This window comes from Carcharodon carcharias, chromosome 9, assembly GCF_017639515.1.
Source record: "Carcharodon carcharias isolate sCarCar2 chromosome 9, sCarCar2.pri, whole genome shotgun sequence".
NCBI classification, from domain to species: Eukaryota; Metazoa; Chordata; class Chondrichthyes; order Lamniformes; family Lamnidae; genus Carcharodon; species Carcharodon carcharias.
The window spans coordinates 94,010,139-94,034,088 of record NC_054475.1 but is presented as its reverse complement, the minus strand read 5'-3'; the positions used below and the strand labels follow the sequence as shown (position 1 = coordinate 94,034,088).

Below are 23,950 nucleotides of genomic sequence, written 5' to 3'. Positions count from 1 at the left end.
GTAATTTGTATTCACCTCCCAGTTGTTTAAAACCAGCCAGATGTTTAAATTAAGGTGCAATACTGCATCTATTTATAGACTACCAATACAAATGGTGTCTAGGATCTATGTATTTGTATACCAAGTAAAAGTATTGTAATGTAGATATTAAGATTGTACTGTGCTGACCCTGGTCTTTGTACCGTCTTGTCTAACTTGTATATTTAATAAAGAAATGGCTTGAACTGTGTAAAGCAGGATTGATCTTTAACTGCTTATTAAAGATTTTTGCACCTCCCACAAACTAAACCTGATGCTGTGCAATTTTTGATCCAATGAACTCACTGATTATAAAAGCTGTAATGGAATGATGGGCAGTATAGCCTATCTAATGTAAAGGGGACGATCATGAGATTGGCAATCCGTGTTCCTGAATTCATTGACTATAACTGGAATGCTAAAGTGGGCCAATGCATGTATCAGCTATTAACATTTTAAATAAGCAACTGACAAATGTAAAATAATGCGCTGCATTCTTTTTGTGGAGAGGCAGGAAGAAACAGAAATCCTGTGGCATGAAGTAACTTAAATGCTGGAAATCCTGGGTTGGGGAACATTTCTGGAGCATGTTCAGGTGATTGAAACTGATCCTTCATCAGTTTCAATCATCCACCCCTTGTTGCAGTTGGCAGTACTCCTGCCTAAGATTTGGTGCATACAAAGGAGTCTAAACTTGAGCAGACCTTGAGCATGTTTTAAATTCATTCCTGCGCTGTGAACATTACTGGCATAACCAGCATTTATTGACCTGTGGTGTGCTGCAGACCATGTAGTAAGTGCACCCACCAAGAGCATTCCAGGTTTTTGACACATTAGTGAATGAACTGATTCTATGGAATTGAATCATCTTCATAGGCTGTAGCTAGTGGCTGTCTGCAAACTTTGTCTAGGAATTGGTAGTGGTGTAATTATGGCAGTGAACTATTAACAGCCTTGATTGAAGAACAGTAAAATTTAAGGTACATATGTCAGTGCTGCATTCACAGACCCTTTAAAAAAAAAATGGAGTGGTAGTAAGTCAAATTTTCTCCCTTGTGATTTTGAAACTAATGGTAACCTAATTGGCAACCTCCCTTTGTGCTTTTGGTGCTACCAGAAAAAAATATTCCATTCTAGGCAAATGTAGGAACTGTCTTTTGGTAACTTGAAGCATGAACCATCAAAAGTTACTTTCCGCAGTTGTGCTTGGTAAGTTTCTTACTGTCTGTCATCTCCTGTAAAGTTTGATGTGCTTAATATTTTCAAAGAGTAATAGAATACCTACTTAGCTGTTTGTTCTAAATGCAGTATTGAAACTACACTTTTATACGGGGGGGGGGGGGGGGGGGGGGGGGGGGGTAGTGGAGAGGAGAGAAAGTTGCTCCAATAACCAAAGGAAGGGATCTAGGAAGACAGTCTGAGGTATAAGTACTTGCATTACATTGTTAACAACTGCTGATTCTTTCTTCAATCATTCACATTTATGTGCCTTGTGTGCAAGTACACAGCGTTACAAATTCTGGCCTTAATATATTTTCATTTTTAACAGTTAATGACATTAAATTTGATAATTTATTGAAGCAATATATAAGGGGAAATCATTATTTATAGGGTGACTTAAGACTGGGAAAACTAGTAGCCAGAATTTGTAGTACTAAATTGGGCATGGATGAATATAGTTAACAAACTGATCTAAGGGTTGAGAAAGATATAGTGAAATGCAAAAGCAAATTAGCGTAGATGCAGGAGATCTGAAATTAAAAATAAAATGCTGGAAATATTCAGCTGGTCTGATAGCATATCAAGTTGTGATCTTCCATCAGAGCTACAGGAAATGATAGTTTATTGTGGTGCATTTTGGGAATATGAAAAGCTTGTCCTAAAGAGTAAAATCTTCAACGGAGTGGAAAATAATCGTGGAGAAACAGGTCTTCGAGTAAAATTTCAGCTGGGGGCCAAAGCTATTCTGGTTTTCGTAATATTAGCTGATCCCTCGGGGGCATTTTACAAGAAATCGAGACCAAGACTGTCAGGTACAGTGGTTAGAGTTTCACGTTTACTGAAGGATTAAAATGGGAAAATTGACAACCATAACATTAGATAGTGGAAGTCTGCATATCGTCTTAAAGATTATTGGAACTCCGTAAAATAAGCACAACTTAAATATAAGATGACTGGTTTTGTTCACCAGAGATTGAGGAGATGGAAGTGTTCGAAATTTAAGAATATACACTTTACTATTTGGTGACACAATAACAAGGGATTAGTTGTGTTGCTTTGCATTTATGTGGTTATCTGGTGACCTCTGCTCTCAGCTCTACAGTTGATTAGCTGCCGGATTTTACCTCGGCAGGTGAGCTACAACGTCACTTCCCGAGAGACAAGGCGACGCCGGAAACAGGTGAAGAGGGTGCAATCGACTGGAGTGGGAGGGTCGGCCGACCTGATTTTGGGCCGAAATAGAGAGGAGAGCCCCTCCAGGAGCAGAGTGAGTGCGGGGGCAGCAGGAGGCCACCTCGAGGCTAAATTAGGACTGAGTTAGTGAAGCTGGAGCCGGCACAGCGCAGGAGGCAAGCCTGACTCTTACCTTCGCTCGGCTCTCAGCGCCTGCTCAAATTCGCTAACACTGAAGCCAGCATTTTCGGTCCGTGCCGCAAACTCCGTTTCTACACCACGGATCACACACCCTTTCTGGCCACTATCACAGCTGGAGCAGACTGTTCTTATCTGGTATAGCCATCAATTTTTGGGTCCCCGCCCCCAAATTCTGTCCACTAGTCGCCAACTCCAACCTTCTCCCTGGCAACATTCTGCGATTAAACTAGTTTATTTACAACGTTCGTATCACGTATGATCCCAAGGTGAGCTTCTGATCTCATATTTGTGTCATCACTAAGATCACCTATTTCCACAGAATGTCCCTAACCTCAGCTCATCTGCTGCTGAAACCCTTTGTTGCCTCTAGACTTGACTATCACTGGCTGGTCTCCCACATTCTACCCTCTTGTTGCTTGTGTCTTAATTTGCACCAAGCCCCATTCCCCTATCACTCCTGTGTTGTCTGACCTCCTGTGGCACCCAGTCAAGCAACATCTTGTTTTTAAGATTCTCACCTTTGTTTTCAAATCCCTCCATGGCCTTGCCCCTCCCTATCTCTGTAATCTCCTCTAGCCCCATAAACCCCTGAGATACCAACGCTCCTCTAATTCTGGTCTCTTGTGCATTCCCAATTATGATTGCTCCACTAAATGCCCCAAGATCTGGAACTACCTCCCTACATCTCTTTGCCACACTACCTTGAGTTTCTCCTTTAAGAAACTCCTTAAAACCAACTCTTTAGTCATCTGACCCAATATCTCCTGTTGTGGCTTGGTGTCATACTTTGTTTTATAATGCTTTGTGAAGTGCCCTGGAATGTTTCATTATGTTGAAGGCACTATATAAATATAAGTCATTGTTGTTGAATGCTGCAATAGGCTGGAGCAGATTACATAGGATGTACTGTGCAAAAACAGGCCATTTGGTCCAACTAGTCCATGCCAGTGTACATGCCTCACAAAAACCTCCTCCCATCTTTTCTCACCTAAATCTACCATCGTAAACATCAATTCCCTTCTCCCGTATATGCTTGTCCAGATTCCTATTAACTGTATCTATACTATTTGCTTCAACCACTCCCTGTGGTAGCAAGTTCCACATTCTCACCACTCTTCAGGTAAAGTAATTACTCCTGAATTCCGTATTGCCTTTCTTGGTGACCGTCTCAGCAGTGGCTCAGTTGGTAGCATGCTTGTCTCTGAACCACAAGGCTCTGCATTTAAGTCTCACTCCAGGGCTTGAGTAAAAAAAAATAAAGGCTGACACTCCAATGCAGTACTAAGGGAGTGCTTGACTGTCGGGGGTGCTGTCTTTTGGATGAGATGGCAAACTAAGGTCACATCTGCCTCTTAGGCACTGTTTCAAAAATGAGCAGCGGCGTTGTCCCTGGTGTCCTGGGCAATATTTATCCTTCAAACAACATCACAAAAGCAGATATTCTGGTTATTATCATCATGCTGTTTGTGGGAGCTTGCTGTCTGCATATTGGCTGCTGCATTTCCTACTTTACACAGTGATTACACTTCAGGAAGTACTTCAATGGCTGTAAAGCACTTTGACACACCTGGTGGTCATGAAAAGTGCTATATAAATGCAAGTCTTTTTTCTTTGGATTTCTTGGCGGCTATCTTAGATTGAGGACCTCTAGTTTGCTTTTCCCCAAAAGAGGAAATGTTCTTTTTGCATTCACCCCAGCAAAATCTTTCATAATTTTAAGACCTTTTTTAGGCCACCCCTCAGCCTTTTTTCAAGAGAGAAGAGAACTAATCTGTCATATCTTTCCTGATATGTATGCCCACTCATTTATGATATTGGCTTTGTAAATCTCTGCATCTTCTGTAGTGCTTCAATATTCTTTTTATAATTTGACGACCAGAATTGCATGCAGTACTCTTAAGTGTGCTCTAACCAAGGTTCGATATAGGTTCAGCATAACTTTCCTACTTTTCAATTCTGTTCCTCAAAAAATAAAGTCTAGTGATAGACTTGCGTTTTTTATGGCCTTGCTAACCAATTGGGATATTTGAACTCTAGGATCCCTTTGTTCCTCTTCACATCTCAATTTGCACCTTCCAGTTAATAAGTGACCTCGCTATTCCTCCTATCAAAATGTACTACCTCTAATTTTTTTTAAATTCATACAGGATGTGGGTGTCTAGGCCAGCATTTATTGCTCATCCCCAATTGCCCTTAAGAATCTAGTGGTGAGCTGCCTTCTTGAACCGCTGTAGTCCATGCGGTGTAGGTATACCCACAGTGCTATTCAGGAGGGAATTCCAGGATTTTGATCCAGCGCCAGTGAAGGAATGGCGATATATTTCCAAGTCAAGATGGTGAGTGGCTTGGAGGGCAACTTCCAGGTGGTGCTGTTCTCATGTACCTGCTGCCCTTGTCCTTCTCGATGGTAGCAGTTGTGGGTTTGGAAGGTGCTGTCTAAAGAGCCTTGGTGAGTTCTTGCAGTGCATCTTGTAGATGGTATGCACTGCTGCCACTGTGCGTTGGTGGTGGAGGGAGTGAATGTTTGTGGATGTGGTGCCAATCAAGTGGGCTGCCTTATCCTGGATGGTGTCAAGCTTCTTGAGTGTTGCTGGAGCTACACTCATCCAGGCAAGTGGTGACTATTCCATCACACTCCTGACTTGTGCCTTGTAGATGGACAGGCTTTAGGGAGTCAGGAGGTGAGTTACACGTCACAGGATTCCTAGCTTCTGACCTTCTCTTGTAGCCACAGTATTTATATGGCTGGTCCAGTTGAGTTTCTGGTCAAAGTAACCCCCAGGATGTTGATATTGGGGCATTCAGTGATGGTAATGCCATTGAATGTCAATGGGGTGATAGTTAGATTCTTTCTTGTTGGAGATGGCCATTGCCTGGCACTTGTGTGGCGTGAATGTTATTTGCCATTTGTCAGCCTAAATCTGAATATTGTCCAGATTTGGATGTGGACTGCTTCAGCATCTGAGGAGTCGTGAATGCTGCTGAACATTGTGCAATCATCAGCGAACATCTCCACTTCTAACCTTATGATGGAAAGAAGGTCATTGATGAAACAGTTGAAAATGGTTGGGCCTAGGACACTACTCTGAGGAGCTACTGCAGAGATGTCCTGGAAATGAGATCATTGACTGCAACAACCACAACCATATTCCTTTGTGCTAGGTATGACTCCAACTAGTGGAGAGTTTTGCCCCTGATTCCCATTGACACTAGTTTTGCTAGGGCTCCTTGATGCCACATTCAGTTAAATGCTGCCTTAATATCGAGGACAGTCACTTTCACCTCACCTTTGGAATTCAGCTTTTTTGTCCATGTTTGAACCAAGATTGTAATGAGGTCAGAAGCTGAGTGGCCCTGGGAGAACTCAAACTGAGTGTCCGTGAGCTGGTTATTGCTGAGCAAGTGCAGCTTGGTAGCACTGTTGATGATCCCTTCAGTTACTTCACTGATGTTTGAGAGTAGACTGATGGAACGGTAATTGGTCGGGTTTGATTTGTCCTGCTTTTTGTGTGCAGGACATACCTGGGCAATTTTCCACAAAGCTGGGTAGATGCCAGTGTTGTAGCTGTACTGGAACAGCTTGGCTAGTGGTGCGGCAAATTCGGGAGAACAAGTTTTCAGTACTATTGCTGAAATATTGTCAGGGCCCATCGCCTTTGCAGTATCCAGTGCCTTCAGCCATTTCTTAATATCACATGGAGTGAGTCTGTGATACTAGGGACCTCTGGAGGAGGCTGAGATGGATCATGCACTTGGCACTTCTGGCTGAAGATTGTTGCGAATGTTTCTTACCTTTTGCACTGATGTGCTGGGCTCCTCCATCATTGAGGGTGCGGATATTTGTGGATCCTCCTTCTCCAGTGGGTTGTTTAATTGTTCACCACCATTCATGACTGGATGTGACAGGACTGCAGAACTTAAATCTGAACCGTTTGATGTGGAATTGCTTAGCTCTGTCTATCACTTGCTGCTTATTCTGTTTGGCACGCAAGTAGTTCTGTGTTGCAGCTTCACCAGGTTGACAGTTCATTTTTAGGTATGCCTGGTGCTGCCCCTGGTATGCCCTCTTGCACTCTTTATTGAACCAGGGTTGATCCCCTGGCTTGGTGGTCATGGTAGAGTGGAGGATGTGGGACTGATGTGGAGGAGGGGGTTGTTTGGGGTTGGGTGGTGGTTGGGGGGAGAGGGGTTGGGGGAGGGGACTGTTTGTGTTGGGGGGAGGTTGGGGTTGGGGGGAGGGGGGAGGTTGGGGTTGGGGGGGAGGGTGGAGATTGAGGGGTGTGGGGGAGGAAGGTGGAGGTTGAGGGGGGAGGGGGAGCGGGGGGAGGGGTGGAGGGGGGGTGGGGTGGGGGAGGGAGGGGGGTAGGGGGAGGAGGGGTTGGGGTGGGGGGGTTGGTGAGATAGGAGGAGGTGAGGTGGGGGCTGGGGGGATAGGAGGAGGGGGTTGGGGGGGGTAGGAGGAGGGAGGTGGGGGGCTAGGTGTGGGGTGGGGGTCGGTGGGAGGTAGGAGGAGGGGTGGGGGGCTCGGTGGGTGGGGTGGTAGGAGGAGGCAGGAGGAAGGGGAGGAGAGAAGAGAGAGGAAGACAAAGAGAAAGGAGTGCCCTGGAGAAGGGATATGTAGGCGTACAAAGCAAAAGGACATGGCAGCATTGCAGGGCGGCCATTTAGGTAATGATACCCACTGTGTGACAGGAAGGGACAGAGTGTGCAAACATAAAAAAATCTATAGCAAATAGGGTCAAAGGGGGATAAAATGGTAAAAAGGCAAAATTAATGACTTTACTTAGTTGCACGTAGTATTCGGAATAAAATAAATGAATTAACCGCACAAATAGAGGCTAATGGGTATGATCATATAGCCATTATGGAGACACGGCTACAAGGAGATCAAAGTTGTGAACTAACTTTTCATGGGTATGTGACTTTTTGAAAGGAAAGGCAGGAAGGAAAGGGTGGTGGGTTTGTTCGTATGAGATGGAATAAGTACGATAGCAAGAAATGATCTTGGATCGGAAGACGTAGAATCCATATGAGCAGAGGTATAAGAAATAACAAGGGGACGAAGATAGTGGTGGAAGTAGTCTAATCAAGCAGGTTCAGCATGGCTTCATGAAGGGGAAATCATGCCTGACAAATTTATTAGAATTCTTTGAGATGGTAACAAGCAGGATAGAAAAAGGGGAACCAGTGGATGTAATATATTTGGATTTCCAAAAGTTATTGGATAAGGTACCACACATAAGGTTACTTAATAAGGTAAGAGCCCATGTTGTTGGAAGTAGTATATTAACATGGATAGAGGATTGGCTAACTAATAGAAGACAGAGAGTTGGGATAAGGGGGGGCATTTTCAGGATGGCAACCTGTAACTAATGGAGTGCCACAGGGATCAATACTGGGTCCACAATTATTTGCAATATATATTGACATGGATGAGGGAAATGAATGTACTATTGTCAAGTTTGCGGATGACACAGAAATAGGTTGGAAGGCAAGTGGTGAGGATGACACAAAGAGTCTACAGAGGGACAGGTTAAGTGAATGGGCAAAAACTTGGCAGATGGAATATAATGAGGGAAAATGTGAGGCTTTGCACTTTGACATGAAGAATAGAAGGGGTGAATATTATTTAAATGGAGAAAGCTGCAGCGCAGAGGGATTTGGGGTCTTTGTGCATGAGTCACAAAAGACTAGCATATAAGTACAGCAGGTAATAGGTAAGACAAATGGAATGTTGGCCTTTATTTCAAAGGGAATGGAGTATAAAAATAGGGAAGTCTTGCTAAAACTGTACAAGGCACTAGTTAGACCACACCTAGAATCCTGAACAGTTTTGGTCCCCTTATCTAAGGAAAGATATACTGGCATTGGAGGCATCCCAGAGAAGATTCACTAGGTTGATCCCGGGTATTGAGGGATTTTCTTATGAGACGTTGAATAAGTTGGGCCTGTACTCATTGGAGTTTAGAAGAATGAGAAGCAACCTTATTGAAGATTCTTAGGGGGCTCAACAAGGTAGATGCTGAGAAGTTGTTCCCCCTCATGGGAGAGTCTAGGACCAGAGGGCATAATCTCAGAGTAAGGGATCGCCCATTTAAAACAGAGATAAGGAGAATTTCTTCTCTCAGAGGGTAGTGAATCTGTGGAATTCTTTACTGCAGAGTAGAGGCTGGATCATTAAGTATATTCAAGGCTGAGATAAACAGATTTTTAATCAGTAAGGGAATTAAAGGTTATGGAGAAAGGGCAGGAAAGTGGAGTTGAGGATTATCAGAGCGGCCATGATCTCATTGAATGGCAGAGCAGACTCGATGGGCCAAATGGCCTACCTGCTCCTACGTCTTATGGCCATTTGGGATGTGCAGGATCATGAGATTACAGACTGTGGTTGATTACAATTCTGCTGCTGCTGATGGCCCACAGCACCTCATGGATGCCTAGTCTTGAGTTGCTAGATCAGTTCGAAATCTATCCCATTTAGCATGGTGGTAGTGGCACACAAAACAATGGAGGATATCCTCTGTATGAAGACAGGACTTGTTCTCCACACAGATTTTGTGGTGGTCATTCCTACCAATACTGTCATGGACAGATGCATCTGCGGCAAGCAGATTGGTGAGGATGAGGTGAAGCATGTTTTTCCCTCTGGTTGGTTCCCTCACCAACTGCTGCAGACCCAGCCTAGCAGCAATGTCCTTTAGGACTTGGCCAGTCGGTCTGTGGTGGTGCTACCTAGCCACTCTTGGTGATGGACATTGAAGCCCCTCACCCAGAGTACATCCTCACCCTTGCTACCCTCAGTGCTTCCTCCAAGTGGTGTTCAACATGGAGCAGCATGAATTCATTAGCTGAGGGGGGATGGTACATGGTAAGCAGCAGGAGGTTTCCTTGCCCATGTTTGACCAGATGCCGTGAGATTTCAAGGGGGCCGAAGTCGATGTTGAGGATTCCCAGGGTAACTCCCTCCTGACTGTATACCACTGTGCCGCCACTTTTGCTGGGTCTGTCCTGGCGGTGGGACAGGACATACTCGGATGGTGATGGTGTCGTCTGGAACATGATCTGTGAGGTATGATTCGTGAGTATGACTATTTCAGGCTGTTGCTTGACTGGTCTGTGAGACAGCTCTCCCAATTTTGGCTGTATTGAACTTCATTTGTCAATTATTTGCCCATTCTACAAGTTTATTAATAATCCCCTGTAATTTGCTGCAGTCCTCCGCCCAATTTTGCATCATCTGCAAATTTAGGAATTTTGTATTTGATTCCAGAGTCCAAATTGCTAGTGTAAATTGTGAAGAGCAGTGGTCCTAGCACTGATCCTTGTGGAACACCACTTACCAACTTCTGCCACTCTGAACATCTACCCTTTGGTCCCACTCTCTGCTTTCTGCCTTGAAGCCAGCGAGCAATGCTATTGCTATCCTTTGCCAACCACTGTCACAGGCTGTAGGAGACTATTGCTATCTTGCCCTGACCATTCTCACAGGAGCGGACTGTTGGTACCCTTACTTTCTGCTTCCTGAAGTTGGGTTTCAGACGTTATATTCTTCCCATCACTAAGATTGCCTGTTTCCATTTTGTCAACTTTCATTGCTTCTGCCCCATATCTGATTGGGAAATATAGTGTGATGAATACAAAGCAGTTTGCTCCTTAGTTAAAGTGTTTTTTTTGCTTCTGGTACAGGAAACTATGAATAAATTTGTAGCATTTATTGAGATGACAAATAAATAAAGATTGAAAATTTGTTCCCTTCTCCTCTTCCCGCAAGAGTATTGACCTTTCAACCTTTTCATAAACATCAAGAACATGCATGTAGAGAATCATAACTTGTAGCCTGTGCCCAATATTTCAAAGGCCACAGAAATAATTCTTGCCAACTAATTGGCAAGTAATTATTAATTAAGGATCATGTAAATTATTGTTTTTTCTCTGTGTCTCGTTATGCAAACTGAGCAGAAATGACAATTTTTTGTTATCTATCTTTGTGCATATATAGCGTAACCCCAAAACTCCTCAACTGTGACTGAACAAAATAATATGGAGACGTACGAGAATGTTATGACAATAGGAAGGGGTGCAAGTGCAGAGGTCCTCTTAATGAATAATATGGAAACAAAAAAGTTGTATGCTGTCAAAAGAATAAAGATTGATTCCTCACTTAAGACTAGAACCAAAGAAGCTGTAATGCAGGAAGCAACCATTTTGACCAGACTCAAGCACCCTCACATTGTCACTTGTCATGAGTACTTCATTGACCAAGAAGAATATGTCTTCATTGTGCAAGATTATTGTGATGGTGGTACTTTGGATGACTTAATCCAGTCTCAAAAAGAGAAGGGGTCCTTTGCTGAGGAGGATATTATTCGGTGGCTGGTTCAGATAGTTATGGCCATTCAGTACATTCACTCCCTGAAGATTCTTCATCGAGATATTAAAACATCCAATGTCTTTCTTACAAAAAAAGGCACGGTTAAACTTGGGGATTTTGGAATTTCGAAAGTGATGACACACACTTTGGATATGGCAAATACCTGTGTTGGCACACCATGCTATTTGAGCCCTGAACTCTGTCAAGATATTCCCTATAGTTCCAAGTCTGATATCTGGGCACTTGGTTGCCTTTTATTTGAACTTTGTGCTTTGGAACCTGCCTTTCATGCAAGGAACCTCTTAAGCTTGTTTTATAAAATTGTAAGGGGAGAATATGCCTGTGTACCCAAGAGCTACTCAGAAAACCTGCAAGATTTGATCAAAAACATTCTCAACAAGTGCCCTGAAGAAAGGCCTAGTGCCAGCACTATCCTCAAAATACCTTATGTCCAAGAACACCTCAAGCTCTTCATCAGAGATCAGGAATCCCAGCTCACAAGATATCATTCTGTAAAACATCTGCACTTGGCTAAGAAAGAGAGTGATGAGATCACTGATGACCTACAGGAATCTCTGGATCATCGTGAAGAGGGCATGTGTGTTGGGAACACCAAAGCGGTCTCAACTTCACATCGTCTTAGTGATAAAAACTTAGAAGAGATGGCCTCAGAGGTGTGCGAAAACATGGGGCCCAGTGATGAAGGAGATAAATGTAATTACTCTGATGACTTTGATCTGGATAGTTTGTCCTCAGTAGAGGAGCATGCAGAGGACGATGAAATATCAGTACCACCTTCAAGTGTTGAAACCTGTGAAGAGACAGAAGGTAGTTTGGTATTTAGAATCAGTTTTGCTACTTTTTGCTTAATCCCCAATACTTCCGGTGTTATTACTTGGTATCTTTAGCAAATTACCAGTATGCCAAAGCAAATATTGTCAGGACCTTTTACTATTGATCCAATATATTTCTTGGTAATAGTCTTAATTTAACATCTCAGATCATTCTCACCACACAATCATCAATGAGAAGTGAAAAACCTATAACTCACCTGTCCTTCATTATAGTGTTATAATAAGATATCACATCTATACTTGCTCAGATATAAATGATCAAGTATTGTCCCTGTCTCAATCCAAGTTTTGAAGGATAAACTCTAAAAACACTTAATGTGTATTTTTATATTATCTCCACTTAAACATTTCACACCATTATGCTTTACTGAAATTCTAATGACAACGATATTATGTCTTCCACATTGTAACACCTAATGTCTTGATAAAAATCTAGAATCTACACTTCTGTAGTTTTATTTATTGTCACTTGGTATTCTGGCCAATATTCATCCCTTAACATACAGCACCATATAAACATAAAAGTTGTTGGTTCATCTCATTGCTATTTATGAGATCTTGTGATGACATCAGTAGAACAGTCTATTAGGAGAAATAGGAGTAATTAAAGAAAAAGAGCGACACAATCTGAAGGAATGTACCTGAGCGTTGCTTGTCAAAGTGTTAAGGTTAGTGGCTCACTTCAAAACATGTTATCTAAACAGGAAATTCAATTTGTGATGTCATCCTGAGAATGTATGAATGAGTTGTGCCTAAGCATGTATACCTGTTCTAATCTTTGTTTATATTTATGATTGGTAGCCACTGAAGAGGTGGACTTTACAGAGTACCCCGATGATTTTGAGGAATGGGAGGACGATGTTGCAGAGATAGTATGTAATGCTCGTTCAGCCATGGAAGTTGAGGCAAATAATGAAGTATTTCGAGAAGAAAGAGACGATCAAAAAGAAGCTGCTGTCAATCTGTCCAGCACCATTAAGACTCTGCGAGAGAAGTGTATAGGTAGGGAGGCATATGAAATGTTCAAAAACTGCAATGGAAGAGATAATGTATGGATTCTGCCTTACTGTCCTGTTATCTATTAATTAGTACATGGGCTGTTATATCACGTCTTTATAAGAATACATCAGAATGTTGTGTAACCTTAAAAAAAAAGTACAGACTTATGAAATGGAAACCCCAGAGTAATTTAACTTATTTTTTTCCCCCATGGATTCCTTTCTTTCCTGTGTTAATTTGTTGAGAAGCAAAACAAATTCTTCATAGCAACATTCAGTCAATGTTAATATTGTTTGTGAGCTTATTTATTGTCGCTCCATGTAACTAATCAGCTGAGAGGACAGACTGGAGACATTCCTTCTATACTGCTGTTGGCTCCTAAAAGTTGTAAATGAGCAACAGAAGGTGCCTGACCCTCCAATTGACTTCTCTCTCTGGCCTATGCTTGGTTCTTCCTTATGATTGCACAACGGAGTTGCAGTGTTGAGTAGTCATGGATGAAAACCTACATCTTCTTATGTCATGATATGGCAGGCTTTTCGAACCTTTTTTGTTTGGGGCGATGGGGGCACATTTCCATTTTTTTTTCTCACTCATGGGACCGATGAGCAAATTTCAGAAAGATAAGGTTTGCCACAGCATTAAACTGAATTTCAAAAAAAATTGTGGTATTTAGAAAAGAAACGACTTGCTGAGCAAAAAATGAAGCAATGTCAAAGCAATAAATTGTTCTGTTGAGAACAAATAATTTTAAAAATTCATTCATGGGATGTGGGCGTCGCTGGCTGGGCCAGCATTTATTGTCCATCCCTAATTGCCCTTGAGAATGGGGAGACGAGCTGCCTCCTTGAACCATGCGGTCCATGTGGTATAGGTACACCCATAGTGCTGTTAGGAAGGGTGTTCCAGGATTTTGACCCAGTGACAATGAAGGAACAGTGATATATTTCTGAGTCAGGATGGTGAGTGGGTTGGAGGGCAGCTTCCAAGTGGTGGTGATCTCATGCATCTGCTGCCCTTGTCCGTCTAGATGGTATCAGTCGTGTGTTTAGAAGGTGCTGTCTAAGGAGCGTTGGTGAGTTCCTGCAGTGCATCTTGTAGATGGTACACACTGCTGCTACTGTGCATCGGTGGTAGAGGGAGTAAATATTTGTGGGTGGGGTGCCAATCAAGCAGGCTACTTTGCCTTGGATGGTGTCGAGCTTCTTGAAGTTGTTGAAGCTGCCCGCTCCTGGACTCATCCAGGCAAGTGGGGAATATTCCATCACACTCCTGACTTATGCCTTGTAGATGGTGGACAGGCTTTGGGGAGTCAGAAGGTGAGTTACTTGTCGCAGGATTCCTAGCCTCTGACCTGCTCTTGTAGCCACAGTATTTATATGGATAGTCCAGTTCAGTTTCTGGTCAATGGTAAACCCAGGATGTTGATAGTGGGGGAGTCAGTGATGATAATGCCATTGAATGTCAAGGGGCGATGGTTAGATTTTCTCTTGTTGGAGATGGTCATTGCCTGGCACTTGTGTGGCATGAATGTTACTTACCACTTGTCAGCCCAAGCCTGGACATTGTCCAGTTCTTGCCGCATTTGGACGTGGATTGCTTCAGTATCTGAACATTATGCAATCATCAGCGAACATCCTCACTTCTTACCTTATGATGGAAGGAAGGTCAATGATGAAGCAGCTGAAGATGGTTGGGCCGAGGACACCACCCTGAGGAACTCATGCAGTGACGACTTGGAGCTGACATCTTTTAACCACCATCTTCCTTTGTGCTGGGAATGACTCCAACCAGCATAGAGTTTCTTTTAATAAAAATAACCATAGTGCGAGAGGGTCAGAGTTTGTGTGAAAGGCTTACTCCCAGTATCAGGGTACTCACTCACTCACCCTCACCCACTGTGTTGGTGTATTGTGGCGAGAGTGGGTGAGAAACCTGAGACTGGGAGTAAGGTGGGCACACACTCACTCCCACAAACTGACTCACTCACTCACACGTTCCCACTCTTTCTCTCTCTCTCATGTGCTCACGCACACATGCACGCTCACTCTCAGTCTCACTCTCTCACTCCACGCCACCCCCCAAACACACAAACACATTCACTCACTCCCACACATGCACTTTCTCACTCCTCCCACCCCCCTAAACACACACACACACATTCACTATCTCACTCCACCACTCCACGCACACGTTCTCTCTCACCACCCCCCACACGCACTCACCTACACTCACTCTTCACTCTCCTTCCCACGGCCCCACCCCCCCTCTAGCTCTCGCTCTCTCTCTTTCTCTCCACTGCACCTGAAAAAAAATCTCTTTCGCCCCAGCAAATTAACCTGGTGTTCGCTGCTTCTCCAATCACAATGTTTCTCCCCCACGTTTGCAGTGGGAGCAGCAAATATGGGAGAGAAGTGGCCTGTGATTGGAGGAGTAGCTCTTTGCAGAATCTTCTACTCCAGTTTGACCGACATTTTGAAAATTGGTTCCGGGGCCGCATAGAGGGTTTTTGGGGACTGGACGTCGCCTGTGAGCCGCAGGTTGGACAAGTCTGGATTCAAGTTAATTTAAACCTATTTATTCCATCAGCAATATGTGGTATTGAAACATAACAAAAGGTCCTAGGTTCTCTGCTTCCTCCTCCTTCAGGTACCATGCCTTGAGAGGGTATTGGCAACCATGGACATCCATTGGATTGGTCTATGATTATACTTGGTAAAGTACTGCAGTGGTTTGGTGTTGCCTTCTGCAGTATTGCTGACCAGGAAACTCTTCTGCTCTTATCGCCTGCCATCAGGCATATTGGAGGAACTTGCAGGCTGATAATCAACTTGTAACCGCACTATGAACCATGGTCATAAAGTCCTTAAGTGGGACTTGAATGGAACGGGGATTGAACCCCATGCTGTTGGCACCAATCTGATCCACCCTGGCCATGCAGCCAAATAGAACCCCCAAGTAGCCTGAGTTGCTGTGGCAGCAAACACTTTTACATGAATGTTTTAGCTTGGAGCTATGGACAGTGTTGGTAGAGGCTCCAATTTCTTTCCATCACATGGCTGACCAGAAACCTCTTCCTCACTTATTGTCTGCCATTGGCGAATGTTGTAAGGATTTACAAGTTGATACTCGACCTGTTTAATGGCGATATGAATGCACCTTCCTTGGCCATCAAGATCCTGCAGTGGAACTTGAACCCGGAGCTTCTGGCTTGGAGCAGTGACTAACCCACAGCACCACGGACCTCACCCTGTGGACACTGCTGGTAACTAAGTGAGTTTATGGAAGTTGGGTGAGGATGCATTCCACAGTTGAATAGCATGTTGCATTCACTGTCCAGACTCATGCATGTAAGTTGGACACTTGGGTGAAGTAGCATTTATCACCTGTGGATATGTCACCTGAAAAAAGATGGAATAAGAAGATATAATTTTTAAAAACATGCTTAATGCATTTAGAACTTGAGGGGAGGAGGGTGAAGCAGGCCAGTATCGCTGTGAAGAGACCTGGAGGTATGTGAAGTAGCTCAGCAACACTGTGAAGAGACTGGGATGAGTGTGAAGCAGGTCAGCATCACTATGAAGAGACTGGGAGGACTGTGAAGTAGGTCAGCATCACTATGAAGAGACTGGGAGGAGCGTGAAGCAGGTCAGCATCACTGTGAAGAGTCCGGGAGGAGTGTGAAGCAGGCCAACATCACTGTGAAGAGACTGGGCGGAGTGTGAAGCAGGCCAACATCACTGAGAAGAGACTGGGAGGAGTGTAAAGCAGGCCAACATCACTGTGAAGAGACTGGGAGGAGTGTGAAGCAGGTGAGCATCACTGAGAAGAGACTGGGAGGAGTGTGAAGCAGGCCAACATCACTGTGAAGAGACTGGGAGGTGTGTGAAGCAGGTCAGCATCACTGAAGAGACAGGGAGGAGTGTGAAGCAGGTGAGCATCTCTGTGAAGAGACAAGGAGGCATGTGAAGCAGGCCAACAACACTGTGAAGAGACCGGGAGGAGCTTGAAGCAGGTCAGCATCACTGAAGAGACTGGGAGGAGTGTGAAGCAGAGCAGCATCACTGAGGTGAGAGAGAAAGAAAAAAAGTGAAACTCTGACATCATTGGAAATCAGTGAATTGATTAGCTGGTGAGTATTACTGTTGCTTTTCCTTTATCCAGAGTTAGACTTGGTGAGCAGTGGGAAACAGCAAGAGCAGAGTAGAGCTTAAATCAGCGCAGAGAGCAAGACTTCACTTGTTGAAGAGCAGGGCTATCTGCTGCCAGCAGGAGCCAGTCTGTGGGTTCAGAGCCTGCATTCGGAAATAAACAGCACAGGGAAGCAGTTAGGTAATTGGCTGGCGTGTATTTCCTATTTATCTTTTCTAAACGAGAATAAACTGAGGAGCCTTATCTTTTATTTAAGTAAGGGTTCCTACTACTTATATGATGTATTAAGTATTATTAGAACTTATCAGTATTAGTAAGTTGTACTAAGCATTATTAGGGTTGATTGTTATTAGTAAAGTGTATTGAGTATTATCAGGGTTTATCAGTATTAGTAAGGTTTATTAGTTTTGGTAAGGTATATTAATATCAGTATTGGTAACATTTTATTAGCAGTAGTAAGACTTATTAGCAGTAGCAAGGTTATTAACTAACAAAAAAAGGGATGGCAGGGCTGCTCTAACCTATGGGGTACACATTCTGTGCTATGTGGGAACTCCAGGAATCCCCTGAGTGCTTTCCACTCTCCAACCAGTATTCAGTTCTGAATACTGAGGGGAAAATGATAGTTCATCTAGGGGTGTGCAGCCAGAGTCACGTCCATGGCACCACGAGTGGCTCAGCTGTATAGGGGGTTACAAGGAAGACCCGAAGTGCAATAGTGATAGATAGAAAGGGCAGGACTGGGTGTTGAAGATTCATGGAGACAAGGCATTCGGGAAAGCTAGGAAAGGAAGCAACGAGAGACAAGTTACGGTATTGATTAAGGAGAGCATTGCAGTGCTGGAGAGAGAGGATATCCCAGAGGGGTCAAGGACAGAATCTATTTGGCTAGAGCTAAGGAACAAAAAAGGTGCCGTGACATTGCACAGTGTAGTCTTTAGGCCACCAACTAGTGGAAAGGATGTGGAGGCACAAATTTGCACAAAAATTGCAGAGAGATGCAAGAATCATGGAGTAGTTTTAATTATCCAAATATGGACTTAGTAGTATAAAGGGCAGAGAGGGACAAGAGTTCCTAGAGTGTGTTCACGAAAATTTTCACAGTATGTTTATAGTTTAGCGAGAAAGGAGACACTGTCTGTACCTGGTTCTTGGGAATGAGGTGGGCCAAATGAATCGAATATCAGAAGGAGAACATTAAGGGAACAGTGATCATAGTATCATAAGGTTTAGGCTGGCTATGGGAAAGGACAAAGAACAATCTAGAATAAGAATAATTAACTGGGGCAAAGTCAATATCAATGGAGTAAGAATGGATCTGGGCTGAATAAATTGTAATCAACTGTTGGCATTGGTAGCTGAACAATGGGCTACCTTCAAAGAAGAGACAGTTCGGGCACAGGCAAGATATAAGCCCTGGAAAGGGAAAAGTAGGGTAAACAAATCCAGAGCTCCCTGGATGAAAAAAGAGACGGAATTTAAGATGAAGAAGAAAAAGTATGCCGATGACAGATGTCAGCTTGATAATACAATAAAGCACCAGCGTGAATATAGAAGGTTCAGGGGGGGAATGAAAAAGCAAATAAGAGAAACAAAGAGGGAGCATGAAAAGAGACTGACAGCTAACATAAAAGGGAATCCTAAAGTCTCCTGTAGGCATATAAATAGTAAAAGGGTGGGAGAAGAAGGAGTAGGGCCAATTTGGGTCCAAAAAGGGGATTTACGCAAGGAGGCAGCTGAGGTATTAAATGAATAAAGGCAAAAAACTGCGGATGCTGGAAGTCTGAAATGAAAACAAAAAACTCTGGAAAAGCTCAGCAGGTCTGACAGCATCTGTGGAGAGAGAGGCAGAGATAAGGTTTCGAATCTGTATGACTCTACAGGTCAGTCAGTTTATCTTCGTGTTGGGGAAACTTCTAAAAACAATAGTTCAGACCAAAATTAATAGTCACGTTGACAATTGTGGGTTAATTAAGAAAAGCCAGCATGGCTTTGTCAAGGAAAAATGGTGTTTAACTAACTTAAATTTTTTGAAGCGGTAACAGAGGTTGATGAGGGCGATGCTGTTGATGCTGTGTACATGGACTTCCAAAAGGCACGTGATAGCTCAGCATACTGATGAGAAAAGTTGGGGGATTGCATCCAGTTCTGGGTGCTGCACTTTAGGAAAGATGTGAAGCTTTGGAGGGAGTGCAGAAACAATTCACGAGAATGAGGAACTTCAGTTATAGGATCGCTTGGAGAGGTTGAGAGAAAGCAGGAGATTTTTTTTTTAAGAGGTATTCAAAACCATGAGGGATCTGGATAGAGTGATTAGGGAGAAACTGTTCCCACTGTTGAAAAAAGATCAAGAAGAAGAGAGTACAGATTTTAGGTAATTGCAAAAGAAGCAAAAGTGACATGAGGAAAAACTTTATCATGCTGCGAGTGGTTGGGGTGTGGAATGCACTGACTGAGAGTGTGGTGGACGCAGGTTCAGATGAGGCATTCAAAAGGAAATTAGACTGTTATCTGAAAAGAAAGAATATGCAGGGTTACAGGGAAATGGCACTAGATGAATTGCTCAGTGAGCCAGTTCAGACATAATGGGGTGAATACCCTCCTTTTGCAATGTCACAATTCTGTAATTTTGTGAGATCACTGACTTATGTTTTTGTGTGATTACCCTTTTGGAATGGGAGAATTTTCTAAAGCGTAATAGAAGTTTGCTAAACATGTTTAAGTTAGCAGCACTATATACTGGTTTGAATGATAAACCATTTTGCTCTATAGAGCCTTATTGTTGTTTTCGGACAAATCTACACACTTTATATAATTGTGTCCAAGGTATCCAAAGCTATTTATGAAAGATTATGAAGCTTCCTGGACCATATATTGGGTACAAAGTATACTTGTGAAAGTTGTGTTAACTGTGGTGCACAATACCTACTGCACTTTTATATAGAAGAACAGAAATCTATTTCATTATGGGAGGTATTTTTATTTTCATTACTTATCTGTGTATATAATTTGTTACTTTGAGAAAAATTGTAATTGTAATTGTAACTGTAAAATGTATTTCTGAGTAAGGGGGGAGGGATGTGGTAATCTGATGTGTAATATACCTTTAAGAGGAATATTATAATGGAAGATCACATGATCTTAGTATCCAATAGCAGAGTAGTTTGGACTACCTCAGTAGTCTATAGTTAGTCTGTAATGTAAAGACAGGGTTTGAGTTGTTAACACACAAGTGTAGCTGCTGAGTTCCTTTGTGAATAATAGAATGTTCTACTTAAGAACAGTATGCTGACCTACTCTATGGTACCAACTCTGCCATCCCGAAATAAGCATGCAACCAGGATCCATAAGTTCAACCAAACTAGTGACTAGGATCCAATAGACAAACAAGAGAGAGAATTGCCCTTTCTTTGAAGTAATGGCCGTGGAATATTTATGTCCGCTTAAGAAAACAAATGGGGCCTCAGTTTAATATTTCATTGAAAGACAGCACCTCTGATAGTGTAGCAGTCCCTCAGTACCGCACTGGAATGTCAGCTTTGCTTTTGCACTTGAGTCTATAGGGCAGGGTTTAAACACGTAATCCCCTGACTCAGAAGTGAGAATGTTCATACTTTGAATACAGGAATACTTCATACTTTCACATGGAAAAGAGATTTATACCTATATTTATAAGTTAAGAGGCACAGCTATCTATCTTTCAGATAACAAAAGTTTCAAAGTAATCTACAAGAAGGACCAATGGATACTAAGTAAGTGGGAGAGAAGTTAGAGGAGGCAACTGAAAGTAGGCCAAGGAGATCCATTTTGAAGATTGGGTAGGCAATAACAAGATGAAGAAATTTAGGATGGCAATTCCAGAGTGCTGCAGTATGAAGTCTCTCACCAACAATTAAATGGGGGAGAAAGGAAGTTAGGACAGAGAATACACCAGATGTGGAATAATCTTGCTTGCTTGCCTGTAGGGTTAAAGAATACTTGACAAATCATGAATGTCGACTGGACAGCCTTATTTCTTTTGAAATTTTTCTTAAACTATACTCTTTTGAAATATGATGATTCTTCCTCTCTCTCCACTTCAATGAGGGGCAGTGGTGGCAAAAGGCTTTTAGCTGGGCATCACAGTTTTTGTTTTGACTTTTTCTGCCACAGTTCCCTAATTATTATTTTATTTGAGAAGACTGCTTTAGGTACACCCTGAACTGGTGAACAGTATGAACTTTTCTTCAAAATTGCGCCATTCAACAAAAACTTGAGCTTTTGCACTGTGTAATAGATGATCTGATATCAGGAATTTTGGTTAAATTCTTATTTAATAATTGTTTTTGATCAGCTAAACTATTGTACTTATGTGCATGTAAAAATTATTGGCTATAGGGAATTATTGGTTAAATACAGCAGTCATAAATCATTTTTGTCGCAGGAAAACAAACTAGTGAGCCATTGTATTGATTGTTAGAGATTCCTGAGAGTTCCGCATCACATCAGGGCAGAGAAACAATAAACAATTTCATCGCGACAATCCTTAAAGAAAGGATTCTCTGCTGTTACAATGCAACTTTATATTCTGATGTGGAAGAGAGACATTGGCAGACCTGCTGCTACCCTGCCAGCAGGGGAGTGTGTCCGGAGGAGTTCCCAAGCTGCGTCAGGAAATTCCACCCACTGCACTCTTATAAGGCCTCCGTGCAACTTGCTCCAGTGGAAAGATGGCTCGAGTCCTAGTGAGAGTCTTAAAAAGACTCCAGACATTTACTAAGGAAAAGTAGCTGATTCTGGAAGGAATAAATTACCTTCCCCAAGTTGGTTGTTTGCTCTGTTGGGTGCAGGAGATTGAAGAAATAAAGTTTTTTTTTGGGGGGGGGGGGGTGTGCTTCTTTCCACCGTCAGATTCTGATGCTTCGTGGAAGATGCTACTAAAACACCCTCACAAGCATGTTACCCTAGCTGCAATCATGCAAATGGCCTTGTCCCTAGACTTTGAGATGACATTTGCATCTTTGGTCATGGGAAGAAGGGCTTTAGTTCTGCCACACTTGCATTGTTGGAGTGGACCCCAGCAATTTAATGTTGGAGTTAGAACTCATGAGCCTGTTCTTGAATTGATAGTTAATCCATTTGCATTTATCTTTAACAGCAGTCAGCCCAGTTTGTAACCAAATTATTGACATCTCTCTATGTTTACAGATGATATTGGTCAGATGCTTTTCCATGAAGTTACTTCTCAGTTTCTCAAGGGTTTGACCCCTGAAGACCTCCAACCTCACTTCGAGCATCGGTTGGGATCTGACCACTTAGAGACTTGTTACATTATCTTCAACATGGATCAAGAAAATGCGTGACCCAGTGTGCAACTGCAAAGCATGAACTGAACCTTGGTTGTCTTTTGTTTTCAAAAAAACAACAGCACTACTCGAATTGATTCCTGCAAGTAGAACTGATTGATGAGGACCTCACTGTACATATTGTTAAGCCTCTGGTTGCCTGCTGCAGTCTTTTGCTTTTTATGCAGTAGTAAGCAGCAGTACAATATCCCTATCTTTTGAGCAGGGATGTAATGGGCTTCCCTATTATTTTGTAGTTAGTTGGTTGCCAGGTGGCTGATATGTTGCGTTCCAAATTTAAGGGAAGCACTACATTTTATATTTTCTGTAGTTCTCTTGATAGTTCCCATTATTTCTCTAAATTTTATTTGGTATTATTTTCCTTCACTTCTGTATATGGTTCTCCTAAATATTGACTGTTGACATCTGCCTCAACTTTCGCCTATAGTTCTATGAAGCTGGCATGTTAGGAAGTCCACAGGTGTTTCACCAATTTTATTTTTCCTTCGCTGCCTGGGAAAGCTGCACACTGGTGGCTCAGTTTTGACTGCAATCTTACTCTGCAGGTCCTCCAGGACTGTGGGGACATGACACTGGACTTATTTGAAAAAAGAAGTAGGTATTATAATGAAAAAAAAGTTAGAATTAGTGTTCTGGAAGGATGAGATCAAATGGACTGAAGACTTTCTAATCTATTTTGTGAAGGAAAGTGCAGATGGGATCATATTTTTCATGTAACTTTTTTTATAAAAAAAATATACATTTACCAGATATTTCTACAAACTTTTTATAAAAGCATCGAGTCATTTTAGTATGACCCCTTCCCTGCTAGGGTGTTTAATTTTCCTAAGCATCCCAATTTAGAAGAGCCTGATGGCAGCTTTGGAGCCACATATTCCTATGAAATCTTGATACAGACTGGGAAACTTGGATTCTCAGCTGGTAATGTGTGTGTCCTATGGTTGGGGAAAGGGTGGACTTGTACTACAGGCCAGTTTGAACTTGCACTCTATAATTGGCCATGTAGACTTGAACTTCTTTGTGCAGGTTTTTTTAAAAAAAGATCAAATATATGTATAGTAAGAGTATTTTAAAAATTGTACAATACTTCAAATAAAAAGGTGAAATACTTGAACAGAGAGCACTTCCCACCACCACCTTGCTCTCTCTTTTTCCTTTATTGTCTGGTGGTGCAGTGGATTAACACATTATCCGTGGTCTCTGGCACCTGGCTGCAAATTCAACGCAAACTTTTGGCACAAAAGTTTTTTGACACTTTATATATCCCGCCTTAAATTAGTTGGAGACAGGGACATTTCAACATAGTTTCCATAATGAACCTTAGCCCTTCTCTGGGGAATCTTGATTACAAAATGTTCTCAGCACTTGCAGAAAAATCTCAGAAAAACAGAAGGTAATACTTTTTCGATGGACCACGTTGCTGGGATTTAACCAGTTTCAGCAGAAACATTTTGAAAAATTGCATTTTCAGTGACAAATTTGAGTGGATGAAGGTAAATTTGAATTGAGAATTAAGGCTGCACAGCATTCAGTTTCATATCTATCCCAGTATTCTCAAAGCGAGAAGCATGTTATAAGGAAAAATATAACATTCTAAGAGAATGGCTTTAGGTTAA

General features: G+C 42.5%; 1 protein-coding gene across 3 annotated transcripts; it reads left to right on the top strand.

The window, feature by feature from the left end:
* The first annotated feature begins 2,399 nt into the window (after nt 1-2,399).
* On the top strand, nt 2,400-23,445 carry nek12 (NIMA-related kinase 12). 3 transcript variants are annotated; one of them, XM_041194826.1, is made up of 4 exons: nt 2,400-2,506; nt 10,613-11,812; nt 12,640-12,840; nt 22,177-23,445. In XM_041194826.1, exons 2-4 carry the CDS (start codon nt 10,654-10,656, stop codon nt 22,329-22,331), a joined length of 1,515 nt encoding a protein of 504 aa, XP_041050760.1. In that variant the 5' UTR covers nt 2,400-2,506; nt 10,613-10,653; the 3' UTR covers nt 22,332-23,445. The 3 variants fall into 3 exon arrangements, with proteins under 3 accessions (XP_041050760.1, XP_041050761.1, XP_041050759.1); XM_041194827.1 differs by having other exon boundaries at nt 2,416-2,748; XM_041194825.1 differs by having other exon boundaries at nt 2,416-2,879.
* Nucleotides 23,446-23,950: the final 505 nt, after the last annotated feature.

What these genes read in the sequence shown, in the direction of transcription:
- nek12 (XM_041194826.1), top strand. Translation starts at nt 10,654, where the DNA reads ATGGAGACGTACGAGAATGTTATGACAATAGGAAGGGGTGCAAGTGCA. An exon ending in AACCTGTGAAGAGACAGAAG is followed by an intron (nt 11,813 to 12,639) that starts GTAGTTTGGTAT and finishes TATGATTGGTAG; the next exon opens with CCACTGAAGAGGTGGACTTT. An exon ending in TCTGCGAGAGAAGTGTATAG is followed by an intron (nt 12,841 to 22,176) that starts GTAGGGAGGCAT and finishes CTATGTTTACAG; the next exon opens with ATGATATTGGTCAGATGCTT.